The sequence below is a fragment of the Centrocercus urophasianus genome, unplaced genomic scaffold (assembly GCF_019232065.1).
Source record: "Centrocercus urophasianus isolate 14NV4802_14NV808 unplaced genomic scaffold, USGS_Curo_1.0 seq_13, whole genome shotgun sequence".
In the NCBI taxonomy this organism is placed as follows: Eukaryota; Metazoa; Chordata; class Aves; order Galliformes; family Phasianidae; genus Centrocercus; species Centrocercus urophasianus.
The window spans coordinates 10,863,380-10,878,366 of NW_024884475.1; the positions used below are offsets into that span (position 1 = coordinate 10,863,380).

At 37.1% G+C, this 14,987-nt stretch overlaps 1 protein-coding gene across 6 annotated transcripts in view; it reads left to right on the forward strand.

Moving 5' to 3' along the window:
• Positions 1-14,987, forward strand: part of PPP2R2C (protein phosphatase 2 regulatory subunit Bgamma) — a 173,992-nt gene that overhangs the window by 134,849 nt on the left and 24,156 nt on the right. For all 6 annotated transcript variants that reach the window (XM_042811529.1, XM_042811532.1, XM_042811530.1 and 3 more), the window contains one exon: positions 12,373-12,537. In XM_042811529.1, coding sequence (XP_042667463.1) covers positions 12,373-12,537 — 165 coding nt within the window. The remainder of the gene's footprint in view (positions 1-12,372; positions 12,538-14,987) is intronic.

Below are 14,987 nucleotides of genomic sequence, written 5' to 3' on the forward strand. Positions count from 1 at the left end.
TTGCAGAATTCCTGTTCCCTATCTCAGTGCTATGCATTTGAATGCTAAACTGAGAGCAAACATGCAGTTTACTCTTGGCATTCTTGGAGCTGGAAGCTGACAGGTTTATGCCCTTCAGTGAGATGTGGTTGTTTCTATAAAAATTCTTCTGACACGATGACTGTGCACAAACTGTTCACAGTGTGTTTTTCTTGCTCTTGGAAAAAAAGCCTTAACTCCATTAAAATCCGCTGCTACCCCACCCTCAGCTCTGTTTTCCTCAAGCATACGCTCTCTGTTTGGACAGTTGGAAGATGTTATTTCTCTCCTTTTGATAGCTCTGTATATTACATTTTAATGCTTCCTATTCTATCAAGAAAAGTTCTGCCAGTCTGCATTGTGTGTTTAGAAGGAACACTGCATCAAGGAGCCCTTTTCTAATTGAGTTGAGTTGTCGCTAGCAAAATTGAGTAGCTTTCCTCATGTTCTATATTTCCCAGAGTCCCTCCTTCTCCCACAGGCTTTGTCTTGGTCTCTCTCCATTAAAGACAAATGAAGGCATCTGCAGAGCTAAAATCAGGTCTTTAAGTCAGAAGCAGGGGATTGCAGAAGAGATTGCAGGATGTACCCTATTTGTATGGTTTGGCAAGCTCTTTTAGAGTCTAACTATTGAGAAATGTGTGCTTTACAGTGTAGCTAATGAAGATCAGTTGCTCTGCTCTCCTAATTAAAATACTCCTACTTGAATAACTGAGGGAAAAAAAGCTATTTTTGACAGGCTTAGATTCTAGATAGATGTAATGTACTTTTTGGTCTCCATTTTTTATTTTTATTTTTTTTTTTCCAGCAGGGTAATACTGGCTTTCTAGCTAAAGCTATTGGCAGTAGTCAAAGATTTTGGCACCTAACTCACGTCTGAGTACTGTGAGCTGGAAGTTTTCTGTATGTTTCAGTGAATGCTGAATTATGCTCTAACTGAGGAAGACTTGTAAAAGCTGAATAAAGGCTCAGGTGCCCTACCCTGCTAAGTAGTAGGAAAGGGCAGCATGGAAAAGAAAAAGGCTGAAAACAAAAGAAAAAAGAGAGAAGAAATTCTAATATATTAAACTTTTTAATACGCAAAGTTCACACCAATATCAACTCTTAACTGTTAGGTTCTTTGTTACGTTGTCATTTCTCATCTACTAGTAATTAGATTTAAGTGGTCATGATATGGATCTTTTCTTTATAACTGAGGTGCTTGTTGTACTTTAATGCAATGAAATACATTGGAATAAATGTATTTTTAAATAATTATACTAAAAATGTGAAGCTAGTCAGTCTCAGCCCCACTTTGTACTCAGTTAAACAAAGATTATTGAGTTAAATAGTTTGTTGGAATTTCAGCTCAGAATCTGAATCTTGCATGGCGAGATCCTGCTTTCCTTTACTTCCATCTATAGATTAAATGGCATTTTATTTAAGCTAAAATATGAGCTACATACCAAACATCACTGATGTGTACAAGCAAAGCTAGATGAAGTTCCAATATTAAAGTTATGTATACACCATAAAAAGAATATCTGATATACATTAAGTTGGATAAAGGCAGCTCTAATTTAGAGTAAAACTCAACCAGTATTTTAATGGAGCTGTTAAACAGTGTTACTAGGTATCACTGATCAAATAAAGCCTGATTTTTCTTTAATATGTTTAAGATTCTGTAGAGGTCTACACTAATTGGATATGTAATACTAGATAAATAGTAATTAAGAAGAATATAGAAGAAGGAAAATTTTCTGACTGCTATACTGGGGACCACACTGGCTCCATGGGTATGTAATCAAATAAAGCACCCAGCACCTGTTCTTTGTAAGCATTATAGTTAAATATGGGATAAAATAAAGGATTTTCAGTTGTAAGCAAAATATCCCATGTGACCTCTAAAATGAGGATTTTAGAACTGTAGTAGTTGAGAAAGACCTTGACATATATTTTTATTGCTGATTTGGAAAAATGCAGTAGGGATTCTTTTGTTTAAGAACATAAGAAATGTTTTAGTATCAGTTGTGGAATAAAATTAATGAAAAAGTATATGCAGTTGTAAGTTGCCATCTTCTCTGAACTGTATAAAACCCTGATAACAGCAGAGCCTTTCATGAACTCTGACCAGACTCATCTGTTTCTGCATCCCTAGTGCAAAGTGCCAAAGGAAACTGCATTTCTAGGTCACCTCTAGGTTCTTACAGCCTCTGACATAGCTACAGCTTCTACCACACAATTGTTCAGAAACTTATAGGCACTGAATTGGTTCTACTTCTGTTGAGGTAAAATTATGCCCAACATGTGGTCACGGTTATTTCTGATGTGATCATCATATAGCACAGATATCTTGAGTACGTTTTTTAAGAGCTGAGATAGTTCTGTGTTTGTATATTACCCTGTGTTCTTCATCTATAGCTAGCTGGTGTGATTCAAGTAATAGATAATAATTCTGACAAATGAGACTGCACGAGTAGTGACTGTAAGAACTTTAAGGATTTTTGTTTTCAAGAAACAGAGAGAAGTCACTGTGTCTTTTAGAAGACTAATTCCAGATTCAGAGAGCTATGGAAACCGTAAGTTTGCAAAATTAGTCTTTGAAACTTTCGTGTTGTTTTGTCCTTTCACTCCTTGTCAGAAACCATCAGTTTTTAACTGTTCTCATCACCTTAAGTTGACTCATATCTCAAGAATGTGATTGTCAGCTAGTCAAGTAGAATTGGATGAAAGAACATATCTGATAGCAAAAAGAGAGATATCAGAGCTAGTTAAATAGTATTTTAGCATCAAATTGCTGTCTGAGGCCATCCATCCAGAGTGCTCAAACGTGCACTGCAGCAAAAGCAAGCAGTCCACGGCTGGAGGATCAGATACCAGTGTCTTGGGATATGACACTGGACATGGGACATGGGATATAACTATTCCCTAAAATTCCCTAAAATATTCCCTATCTAACTGTCTTCTAAAAATAAATAAATGGGAGGTGTTCAGCCTGGCTGTGAAAAACCAATTGTAGCTGAGGCCTTGGCATTCTTGGCAAAGACAAGTCAACGTCTTTTTTTTTCTTCTTTTTTTTTTTCCTGAAGTTGGTTTTGAAGAAGTTAATTTAAAGTGATTTGAGCATAGCTATAGCTTTGGGATAACTACTGCACTGCAGATTTATTGTTTAATAAAAATGTTAGTTTGTTAATCACTGTACCTAATTTCCTTACTTATCACTCCTGTCCATACACAATTTGAATGAATAAGTATGTGATTCTGTTAACCTTTTAATGGATTACTCTTTATTTAGCTCTCCATCTTCTCTAATGCAGTTGTCTCTAAATAGTGATGCATACCCATTATGTAGATGCTGCAGAGGTAAGGAAAAACAGCCAAAGGCATTAAAATACTTCTGGTTTTTAGAAACTTAAAGTGAATTGCAAAAACAAAAAAGAAAATTATCTGGAGTTGCAGCAGACAGTGAAGAATATAGTGAAATCCAGGACCCACAAAACTCGTGTCAGAACTTTTAACATAACATTAAGGAGTAGTGGTGGGATTTCACTATATTGATGTGTTTGTAGAGTGATCTAAGTAAGAAAAAATAAATACAAAAATTTTTTTTGTAGATCTCTGCAGTGAGTTGCCTTCCAGTCTACTTGGCTCAGTTGTTTTTCTGACTGTAGCAAACAAATAACTATGTTGTACCAGGAATGTCATTTTAGGTGCCATGATCTCAAACTTTCTCAAGTGTTAAAGAGAGAAAGAGCACTCAGTAGAGCTGAAATTAATCTGAACAGCATCAGACAGGTTTCCATTTTCACCTTAGCATCTCATTAGAATTTTTAGGTTTTATCTGCAATCTGAGATCGCTCAGCAAAGAGAGGCGTGGGAACTGTTGCAAAGAATATTGCAGGAATGTAGGGAGGAATTGCAGCTAAAGGGTTGCATCACAGAACTGATTCTCACTCAAATCTTAGCGCAGTGCGGCTGCAGTCAATGAAGTTATTCCTGCAGAAATAGGTAACAGGATTCAACCCAAGGTTTATTGTCCTGCTAATTTTATTTCTTCAGCTGAGCAGTTTTAATCTGTATGGTATCATTGCGGAAGCTTTTAAACTGCATGTTTCTGTTTCCCTCTGGATTAATTTCTTGAAGCATTTTAAAAGTGAGCCATTCTCTGTTGTCACAGGTGCAGGCGGTGCATCCAACATGAAACACAGCTGTTACGAATTTATTGAAAGTTAGACAAAAAAAACATTTATGCAGTTCTAGGTACAATTATATGAAAAGATAATGTATAAATAATTCAATTGACTCTGCCAGAGGGGAGAATTCGTTTAAATGGGCCTAATTATTCTCATTCCCTTGTGAGTTTGGACTTGAAATTAACCTTGCAAAACACAATCTTTTGTGGACTATTAACATAAAGAAGAAGCAAATGTTACTGCTGTGTTCATCAGCTAAAATCTTTTAGCTCAAAGACCTTCCATAGAAGAATAGAGATGTAATGAAAATGCCCACACAGTCATCTCAGCATTGAAAGCCATATAGACTGCACTTCTGAGTCCTGAAACCCTGATAGCTTTTTTTTTTTGCTGTTGAGGTAGCCAGTGTACTTCTTGTTAGGGTAGACATTTCAGTTTCTGTTGTCTGCTCTCATAATACTCACTGGGAAAGATTGCTCTGTACTGTTGCCATTATAAATGAAATTACAGTACTTTCCATTTAGGGAGTTCACTTTCAGGGCCTTTTGGAGTGAAAATGTTCTTGTAAATAAAACCCATATTAACTTATATAAGATGAGAAGACCAGAGTTAAAAATACATCTGTCATGACAATTTTCATACTGAATAGAGTTATGTGACTGATCTGGAATCAGTCTCCTGAAGAGATTAAACAAACAACCGTATGGCTGTGGATATCAAACTCCTTTCCCTCAAAGAATAATATTGCTGTTTAAAACCTCAGGAATCCGTGATTCTCTGCAATGCCTAGAGGGGAAGCTGATGGGCATTTTTGTATATCTCCCAATAGATTAATGAGCTAGGTCATAGTCCTGTTAGAAGGTGTGTTATGTGTGTTAATAGAGATGATCTTAAAAACTTTCACTCTGGAGATTCTCATGAGGATTTGTTCCTTATTTTCATTTTCACATTGCTGATTTTCAAGGATTTCTTGGCAGTGCAAAGTGCTTGCAGGCAGAAACATCGCAATAAAATCTGAACGGAAGCCTTTGTCAGTATTTTTGAAGTAATTATTTTTCAGAAACATTTAGATATTTTAAAGATAGATTGTTTTGTTTTACTGCTTCTGTAATATATATGCAAGGAAGAAGAGAACACTATGCTCTAAAAGACCTATTTTTAGGTAGCTGAACTGTGCAAACAGTGAATCTTTGAGTTCAAATATAACTTCAGTAAAAATGTGGAATACTTTTATATATGGCACAAATACTGCTGCTCTGGGGATTTCTGTAAAATATTTCTGTAAGGTATGTGAACGAATAAATTGCATATAGGGAAAGAAGAAACTCCACCAAAATCCTTTAAAGAGTCTGTACCCTCCAGCTAGAAACTCTGCATCTGCCTCTTAGAAGACAGATCTCCCTAAGATGCATGAGATTTTAATAGGTGTCAAGAAATAAATTTATTGATAGTATTCTCTGTTATTGCATAGACTTTTTAAAAAGTGTTATTTCTACTTGCCTATAAATCCCTGGCTATTCTAAGATGCAGTTAAGGAAGTTATATATGCTGTACTTCTCTGTGCTATAGGAGACTGGACGCAGCAAATGAAGAGGCTCCTTCTCAGTTCTCTTTTAAACATCTCATTCATTTCAGGATAATACATTTGTCAACGATGAGATGATTTTGCCACAATTTATAATTTTTCCTTGCTTTATTGTACTGAAGTTGTGCCCTTTCTTGCAGCCCTGGCTGGTGTGTAACACATGGTGCCATTTGCCATACCATAGAAAAAACTGCTGCCTAACAGAAGCTGAGCTAGGTGACTTTCATAGGTCTTTTCCAGTGATATTTTATACACACTTGAAGTGTTGCTGATATCTGCTAGGTTTCAAATGCAATGTTAAGCATCTCACAGTAGTTTCAGACAAATCATAATTAATTAACATGCAAAATATCAACTGAATACTACTTTCCAACCTTTCAGTGGTAGAGTACTATGGACTGAAAACTCCAGATGTGCTTTTAAGCGCAGGTCTTGTGTTGACTCATCCACTTAATTTTGCTCTCAACTGCATGCATCTGCAGATAATGATTTTGTTGCTTTTGAAAATTTGGATATGCATATGGTTACAGATAAAACAGGCATGTGAGTGTGTCTCCAGATGAAAAGGCAGGCATTTTGTTCTAAAAAACAAGCTGAAGATTCAGTTTTTAATTACATCAACATTTTCCAGTAGCTACTTTAACTTCCTTATTCTTTAAGAAAATTAGTGGTTGCAATATGCGTGAGCAAGCCTATCTATGAGAAAATTTGGATCTGATTTGCACCGTTGCATCTCCAAAAGACAAATGTAATAAGGCTCTGAATATCCACCTCTCTTCTCTTCCTAGGTTTTATGATGTTAGGAACATAAATAGAGAACAAAATTGGACAAAAATCTGACTGAAGCCTTAGCTATTCAACTGTGAGGAAATTCTTGCACCAAGAGTTCTATGCTGAGCATGTGTGATGCCATTGCCCATGGAGCACCATCATGAGTTAAGAGAGTTCAGAGATCTCTGTTACCGTTCCCTCATCCATTCTTTGTATGCACTTTGTACTTGCTCTTTATATAATGACCAGTCTTTTTTACTTTGTGTTTACCTGGCACCTAACATAATTGTCCATGGGTTGGTTTTCCAGGTTGAGCTGAAAGACTTGCAGCAATTTTACTATTTCTCTATCTATCTCATAATCCTAACATGAGGAAAAATACAGGAAAAAAAAAAAAAAAGCTGTCAGAAGCCTTTGTTCTATCATAATGGCACCAGCTAAATGCCTTCAATGGAAACATTTTGTTGCTAATCAACATCAGCAAATCCCCATCCGTGTGTGAGGTGGCTGCCAGAATTCCCAGCTCCAGTTTGGTATCTTGAAGAATCATTGTTGTATGGACTGTGGAATTTAAAAATGGAATTGGGCTGACCTTGTACTACTAAGTCATTTTCACAAATGGATCAATACCTTGCATTAGCAGATATTAGGTGCAAGACAGCTTGAAGGAGCAAACACTTATGCAGCAGTTTCTTTTTTCGTGGTTCAGAAGAGTAAAATGGCACAGACAACATAATTGCAACTCCCTGGGCTTTTAATAAAACCCATATAGCACATGCTTTTAGTGGAGCAGTGGGAGAATGTTGCATGATAAAAAGCATTGACATTGGCTATTAGGAATACTTAGAGAATAAATACTGGGTCATCTCTCTGCCTAAGGTAAGAGACAGAAATTTGACAAACAGGCCAAAATCATTAACCTATTGATAATCCATTCCAGAAATCCTTGACTCTTGGACAAAGAGATTAAAAAGCTGGAATCTATCCAGTAGCATCCTTAGTGTTGTGACATGCCTACTGCAGAATTGTCCTTCAACAGTGTAAACATATGTTACATCTTTAAGGAATGAGAAGAAACAATGAGAGGATAGCTATTAAAAGGTTAGGGCTCTCTTCTGCCTTTCGTAGTAAATTGATGTAATCACATCATGCATGCCGAGGCCTGATCCTTTCTCTGCTCTCTGCAGATGCAGCCTGCAAGCAAACTGAGTATTTGGAATGAATTCCCTCAGTTGACACATGGTATAGGAATGATATAACCACCATGTAGGAAGTGTAAAACTGGTAGAGCTTGATTTGTAAGCATCACAGTTCCCTCCTTATAATGAAAATTGTGTGCACTAAATTACTAACAGAAGAAATCACTTGGAGAAATGCTTATATTAAAAGTGTAGAGCCTCAACAGGACCACAGCAATCAATTACCCTAAACTGAAGCCCTGGCAGCTTCCATGAATTGCTATTGATTTCAGCTTCTAGTCAGTGAATATTTCTAGGTCTAGGCTAGGATGTAGGTGTGAGATGCAGACAAAATTAGGAGCTGGAACAGACCTCTGTGGAAAACACAAGTAATAGCCAAGTCTGGAAGGATGTGCTATGCTGAATTTTATTTTTTGAAAGTGCTTACAAATTTAAAAAGAAAACAAATCCCACTCAGGGGTAAAAATAAAGTGACAAAACAGCGTATATTGAAATAAAAAGAGGATTTTTTTTCTTATGAAGTTACTAAGGAAAATTCTGTCTGACTTCCTAAATAAAGCCTATCTTCTGCATTGCAGTTAAGATGCAGTTAAATTCTTTTCTGCAGCCTGAATGTGAATATGCCAGTGATTTCCTTCCTTCAGCGAACATGCAGAAGATACAAAAAGGAATCCAAATGAATGCAACTAGGAATAAGTCCTTTATGTGCTGTATCTTCTGAGTTGTAAGTTTGTTATCTACAAGATTTGGTGTCTGATAGTATTCCTTGTTGGTTTCTAGAAGATGAAGCAGCTGTTTCTTTATGCATACTGTTCACTTCAAAGGGAATTTAATCTGTTTTGAGGAAAGAGCTATGTATCCATTATCATACAGGGAAACTCATTCTGGAACCTGTTTTGCTCAGCAGGAGCCCTATGTATTTTCCACTGTCTCGTAATACATGTTCTGGCATGAGCATTAAGCACACATGCTCATGTATGCTCTGGCTGATCAAATGGAGAAGTCTGATCAGCTGACATTTTGGATCAAGGTGAGGGTTATGGTTGTAACCTGCACTAGAAGAAACTTCATGGAGCGGCTTCTCGCAGAGGCATCTCACATTTTTCTGCTTGACTAGTGGCCCAGAGGCAGTGGAACAAATCATCTTCGTCCTGTTGTCCTCATTTTATTATCAGCTGCGCAACAGCAGCACAAATGGAATACAGCTGATCATACAGTGTAACTGAATTCTGCACTCAGATTGCATCCCTCCAACTGCGTGTTGTTGCGCATTGTTAACTGTGCTTTTCCTTGAGCAATAGTGGTGACACCTGGTATGTAAGGAGGTGGCAAATAGGTGGTATAGGAGGAACAGGGACTTGTTCTAATGTTAGGGACTGAAAATTCTGCTAATGCATTCCCTATAGCTGCCAAGGCACCAGATCAGCCTTTTCTTAGTGCAATCTGCCAGGGCTGGAAATTCCTCCTTGGCAAGCATGTATGAGAGTGAAAGCAATGTGAAGACCTTTCTCATTTTCTGAGGGAAATTCCTGTTCAGGCCCAATAGCACCAAGGTCTGTTGTTTTTTTTTTTTTTAAGGACAACAGTTATATCCCTGTGCAATGCCAATTGTAGGCTGTTAAGTCATTCATTCTCTTTGAAAGTGTTGGTCTTTATGTTTTTTTTGCACACCTTGGAAATGCATCACATGGTGTGGTAGACTAGGACTCAAATGTGACTTTGATGCTTGACATGTGGGTGAACTGAGGGAGAAGGACTGCGACCTGATCCAGACATCTTTCCGTGAGATAAAATTGCAAGGGAAGCCATTAGTTTAGGAGTGGCTCTATAGCTTTCTGACATTAGAATACTTTTCAGCAATGACATTTTCATTTCATCAATTTCTGCCAAATATCCTTTTCATTGAGCTCTGCTAGTTCACCAAATGGCAGATTTCTGAGCAGCATTGTCAGGGCCAAGTTTTTAGATATTTTCCTGCTGAGAGACATTGTGTTTAAAAAGGGGAAAAAAAGGGAAGATGGAAAAATGGAAATGCAGTGTCTCATGGGAGATGCTTGCCCATGTCATACTAGTTTAAATACAGTTTCCACACATCACATGTCAAGCTGTATTTGATTGTTTTCAAATAGATGGCAAAAATCACAAGAGGAGGAAAATATTCTTTTGTGTGACATGCTCTTCATTTGATACACTGGGTTTTATAGCTGTCAAAGCAAAAGCTGTTTTTCCTTCTATTGCTTGGAGTATCTTCCACAGCTCTCTATTCCTTTGATTATTCCCCTTAATACAAGTGTTAGTTGTTTTTTTTCTAAATCCGATGAAACAATGAATTTCCTGTGGTGCATTTTCTCCATGATCCTCAGTAGGCAATGAGTTTTTTCCTCAGTGGAGATTTAGATCACATCTGGAAATACAGTCTGTTTAAAGTATTTTATGCTTTTCTGGCAGGCAAATGGAATGCTTAATTTCATTATTCAGCATAGGGTTATTCATTTTATACAATGAAGGGAAATTCGTCAACATTGTCCACAACATCCAGAAAAATGATACTTACCATGACTCTTCACATACTCTATTTATTTTTTATATCTTTCTCATTGCTCAGCAATAATTCATCTCTATGCTGAGAGGTGAAATTCTTGTATTGAGTTACTATAATTTCTCTGAACTCCTGAAAGCAATTCAATCACTGAACGCAATTGCTTTCACTTAAATGTACTTCTTGAGACAGATATACAAAACACAAATAACTGAATAAAGGTTATTTTTCTTCCTATTAATTTTCAAGACGATTTAGTGATAATTTATAAGATTAGGTAAATCAATGTAGCTACATCTTAATATTCATTGCACTAATATTAATCATGGTGGATTATTGGAGATGGATGTGAAAGTGCAAGAGGGAATGCAGTTGAAGTGAAATATTAATTCATTTCCCAGTTGTTATTGAATGTCACGAAGTATTTATAATCTTGCTGATGCTTTGCTTTTAAAATCGTGTGGTGTAAAATAGTCAGTGTGTGGTATTTGTATATGCAGAGTCCTCAAAATAATTATCTCTGAATCTTTTGTATTGTTATGTTTAATTCTACTGCAGTGTCTCCAAATCTGCATTTTTGGAAAGATGAAAGTACAGAATATAAAGTTGGTGATGGACTCAACCTTACTCCCGCAGAAATCAATTAAAAATCTTTCATTAGGAAATGTGAACAGGGGGAACTGAAACCAGCCCAGTATCACTGAGACATGATTTCTCTTGCCATTGGTAAAACAGATTTTCTCATTTATCTTATCCTCTGAGTTGTTTAAATTTTGAATGTCAGCTGATTCAAATTTTATGTTTGGGGAATCCAGGCACCGAGATGATCTGGGGTTAGAGAACTGAAGTGGGGCTCGATAGATTTGAGTTTGTTCTGTCGTGCATTTCCCATGTGATCTTATGCAAATCATTTTCTGTCTCTCTGAGCCTCATCAGCAAAATAGGGTAATGTTACTCTTCTTCATCTTCCAAGGATTTGTTAACATTTGGACGGCTTATCTACAGTGGATTATCTAACGGCCATGAGAAAATGCACAGTCTTATTTAAATACACTGCTTTACATATGCACTCTTCTTTCATTTTATATATACTGCTTTCTTAGAGCTTTCTCATGAGACTCTTTCATTCTTTATCAGCAATCTTCCACAGGCTGGCCTTTTCAAAATAAATGCTTGCATGGTTACTCCCCAAAGTAGGTAGCATGTATGGGTGGATACATATTGGGAAGGCCTCGAGTGAGTTGCACTTGGTGTGGATAATATCTGGTGTTCCGACTGACAGATCTGTGCTTGGGAAACTACATTTTTGTTGTTTCTTTTATTCCAGATTATGTCCACTTAAATGATCCAGACGTATTGTTCTTGATTACAGAAATTAATATTGATTTCAGTATTGAGCATCTTTTATGTGAAAAGAAGAATAAAATTTCTAATACTTTTGCAAGTATTAGAGTCCGGGCAGTAACATCAACACTGTGCTCAATTTCGTTTTGCAAAACTTTTTTTTTTTTTTTTTTTGAAAGTAAATGATAATATTAGATATGTACACAAAATTGTTTGGCTAAGTTCTGGTTTTGTACACATTTACCTTTGCAAAAACATGTTTGTTGTTTGAGGCTTTTAACTTATGGCACAAACACTGTTTACATTCAGATGCCTTTTTATAAAACCCAGCGAACCTTTCCTGGAGTGAGCAGGTCTGAGTTGTACATTGTTCTCTATCCATCAGTGTTATCTGGGGTACAGCAGTAGTGTCAATGTCAAATACAGGAGATTTAGCTACCTACTCTCACTTGGTTTAATGAAGGTGGGAATTCCAAATCTTAAATACTATTTATTTGATTTCTCTATGTACACAGCATGGACAAATGTTGACTACTCATGACATCTGATGTAGAACTGTTATCCAGTAGTGGTTTTTGAATTCTGTCTGGATGAGGCAAACAAATGCCCCGTCTAGAACATCTCTATCTAAGAGTATTAAGTTTATGGATGCTGTTTAGATCACTATGCTTCCTTCAAGAAGGCTGTAAGAGTCATAAACAACCTGCAAACAACTCAATTTTCCTTAATGAAACTTCCGTTCAGACATTGTAGATATAAAGCCAGCCAATATGGAGGACCTGACAGAAGTAATTACAGCCTCTGAGTTTCATCCCCATCACTGCAATCTCTTTGTCTACAGCAGCAGCAAAGGCTCCCTGAGACTCTGTGACATGAGAGCATCAGCCCTCTGTGACAAACATTCCAAGCGTAAGTCCTTCCTTATGTTTATTCCAGTTGTACTTTGTGTCGATCCCTTCCATCCTCAACAAGTTTGTGATTGATCAGGCAACTCAAATAAAAACCCCTAAAAACAAAAACCACCCAAAGCCACCATATTGTGTTCTCATAGAAGATGTCATGTCTTAATGTGATTTTATATAGCGTGTAAGACTTTGAGATGTAGCCTCTAATTCACAACCACTTGTGTTTGAAGCCTACCTAAGAACAAGTAGAGCGTGAGGCTGTCCTCAAACAAAGGGATGAAGGAAAATGTGTGTTTGTAATGTCTTGCTGGTAAGACAGAATATAGGCTATGCCACCACTATCCTGGTAAGCCCAGGTGCTTTTCCTTATGCAATCAATCTTTTTATTCCTTATCTTCTAAGACTGAAAAACAGCAGGCATTGTGTCATGTGGTGGTTTCCAATGAGGAGCTGAGAACCTAATGAGCTGTGGTGGTTTTGCATTAGGCACCTTAAGGACTGGACTTCTAGAACACTTTTATCTCACAGAATCAGGTCTTCACTGTCTTTGGCAATGTTCAGTCATTGGGAAGGAAATCTGGGAGAAACTTTCTTAGTGCAGGGGTCATGTAAGTGGTTTTGTATCAGTCGGTTTGTATCTGAACCTTTTGAGGTAGGTGGGCCTTATTAGTAGGACAGGGAAAAGAAAATACTTGAAGATTTAAATGAGACTTAAGCACTGCATAACTTAGCACAGTTATTTTTTTTTTAACTGAAATAAATACAGTAAAGAGTCTAGGGGAAGACCTTTTGGCTGCAAGGAGTACTGCACGTGCTCAGAACCTCTTAGGTTGTGATTTCCAACTGAAGAAAATAAACTTTCAGGACAAGTTGCTGAGTGTTTTACTTTCGTTAGCTCTATGCCCTCGTACATGCAGGAGGAATCATTACTATGAAGTAAAAGGCAAGCACAGTCTGACTTGTTGCATTGTTGTGAGTTATCCTGTCCCATAATACTTTCATTTCTCCCTACTAATATGTCTTTCTTGCCCCTGTAATTCAGTGCCATGTGCCAATCATAACTTATTAAAACAAGAATACAGTAACCCTCGATGAAAGAAGGCATTTTATGCCAGAAGGGAGTTCAGGGTCGAATGGTCTTTGATTAAACCCTATTTTCCAGATCTGTGAGTTAGAAAATAGCCATTTAATGTAGCATTGCTGCAATAAGTCAAGCTCATTGAGAAGCCAAGTGTGTAGAGCATGTACAGTACAAAATTGAGAAGGTAATAGTAGAACTTTCAAAGCATTAAAAGGAGGAAACCTATTGATTGGAGTGATTTCAGTATACATCTCAGAAGCATGCAAAACTGATGATGTAAAGACTGTAGCAACCAGAAAGGATGTATCTTTGGAATCAAACAATCTAGGAGATCAAATGCTTGCATGATCACCTCTCTAGTACATTCTTGTTGCATCTGATTCCTCTTAACTGTTGTTTTGTACATGGTTACATGCATGATTGACATCTTACTCTCCTAGCTCAACTTCTCTTCATGCCTTTCGTACTCATGACTGGCATGACTTTCCAAACAAAATAGCTATGACTAGAGTCACTGTAAACTCTCGTGTTCTCCCATGCAACTCTACTTTCTTCAGTCAGTCTCATTTCATGACAACCTGTACTTCAGATGCTGTTCTGAGATTGTGGTGAGCATATGTATTTTTAGGGATAGAAGACCCAATATTACTTATAAAAATACCTGGATGCTGAGGATATGTTGTGAACTTCTGGTTTTATTTTTTTCCAAGACCTTTTGTTATACAAATCTGTATGGTTAGTCTGGTGTCTCTTGCAGCTTTTGGAGGAAGGGCCTTTCCATTTCCGCAAGTCTAGAGCATGCTACAAGTAATTACTGTGTTATGCTATATAAATAAATGTCAAAGTTAATATCTGTAGTAGAAATCACTGGCACAGGATGTTAATAAATTACACTGTTGTTGAAGATTTCTGTTTTGCTAAATTCAGTGGTGAAATCTCTCTATTCAGCATCAGTGACAGCGATGCTACATGGTTTTCCATATTAATGTTTTATGGCTCTGACATGGAAGAGACTTCTGTATCTGCTTATCTTTGGTGCCTGGGCTGAGATTGATTAGCAAGCTGCCAATCTGTATGATGAGTTGTAGTGGGAACCTCTGTCCCACAGAAAAACTGTCTCAAACTACCAAATCCATCCATAAGGCATTGAAAGAATATCAGGTTAGTAGCTGAGTTTTAAATGGTCTTTGAGATACCGATAAGGTATGATAAAATATGTTATTTTTCTAATAGACTACCTGAAACTGCTTCTTATAACACATCTTTAATAGATCATACAATGCCGGGTGAGCAATCAGAAGCAAAACATATGTGGCCATTACAAATGGATATCCAGGAGAGCCCAATCTGCAACTGTAGGAGAGATATATACA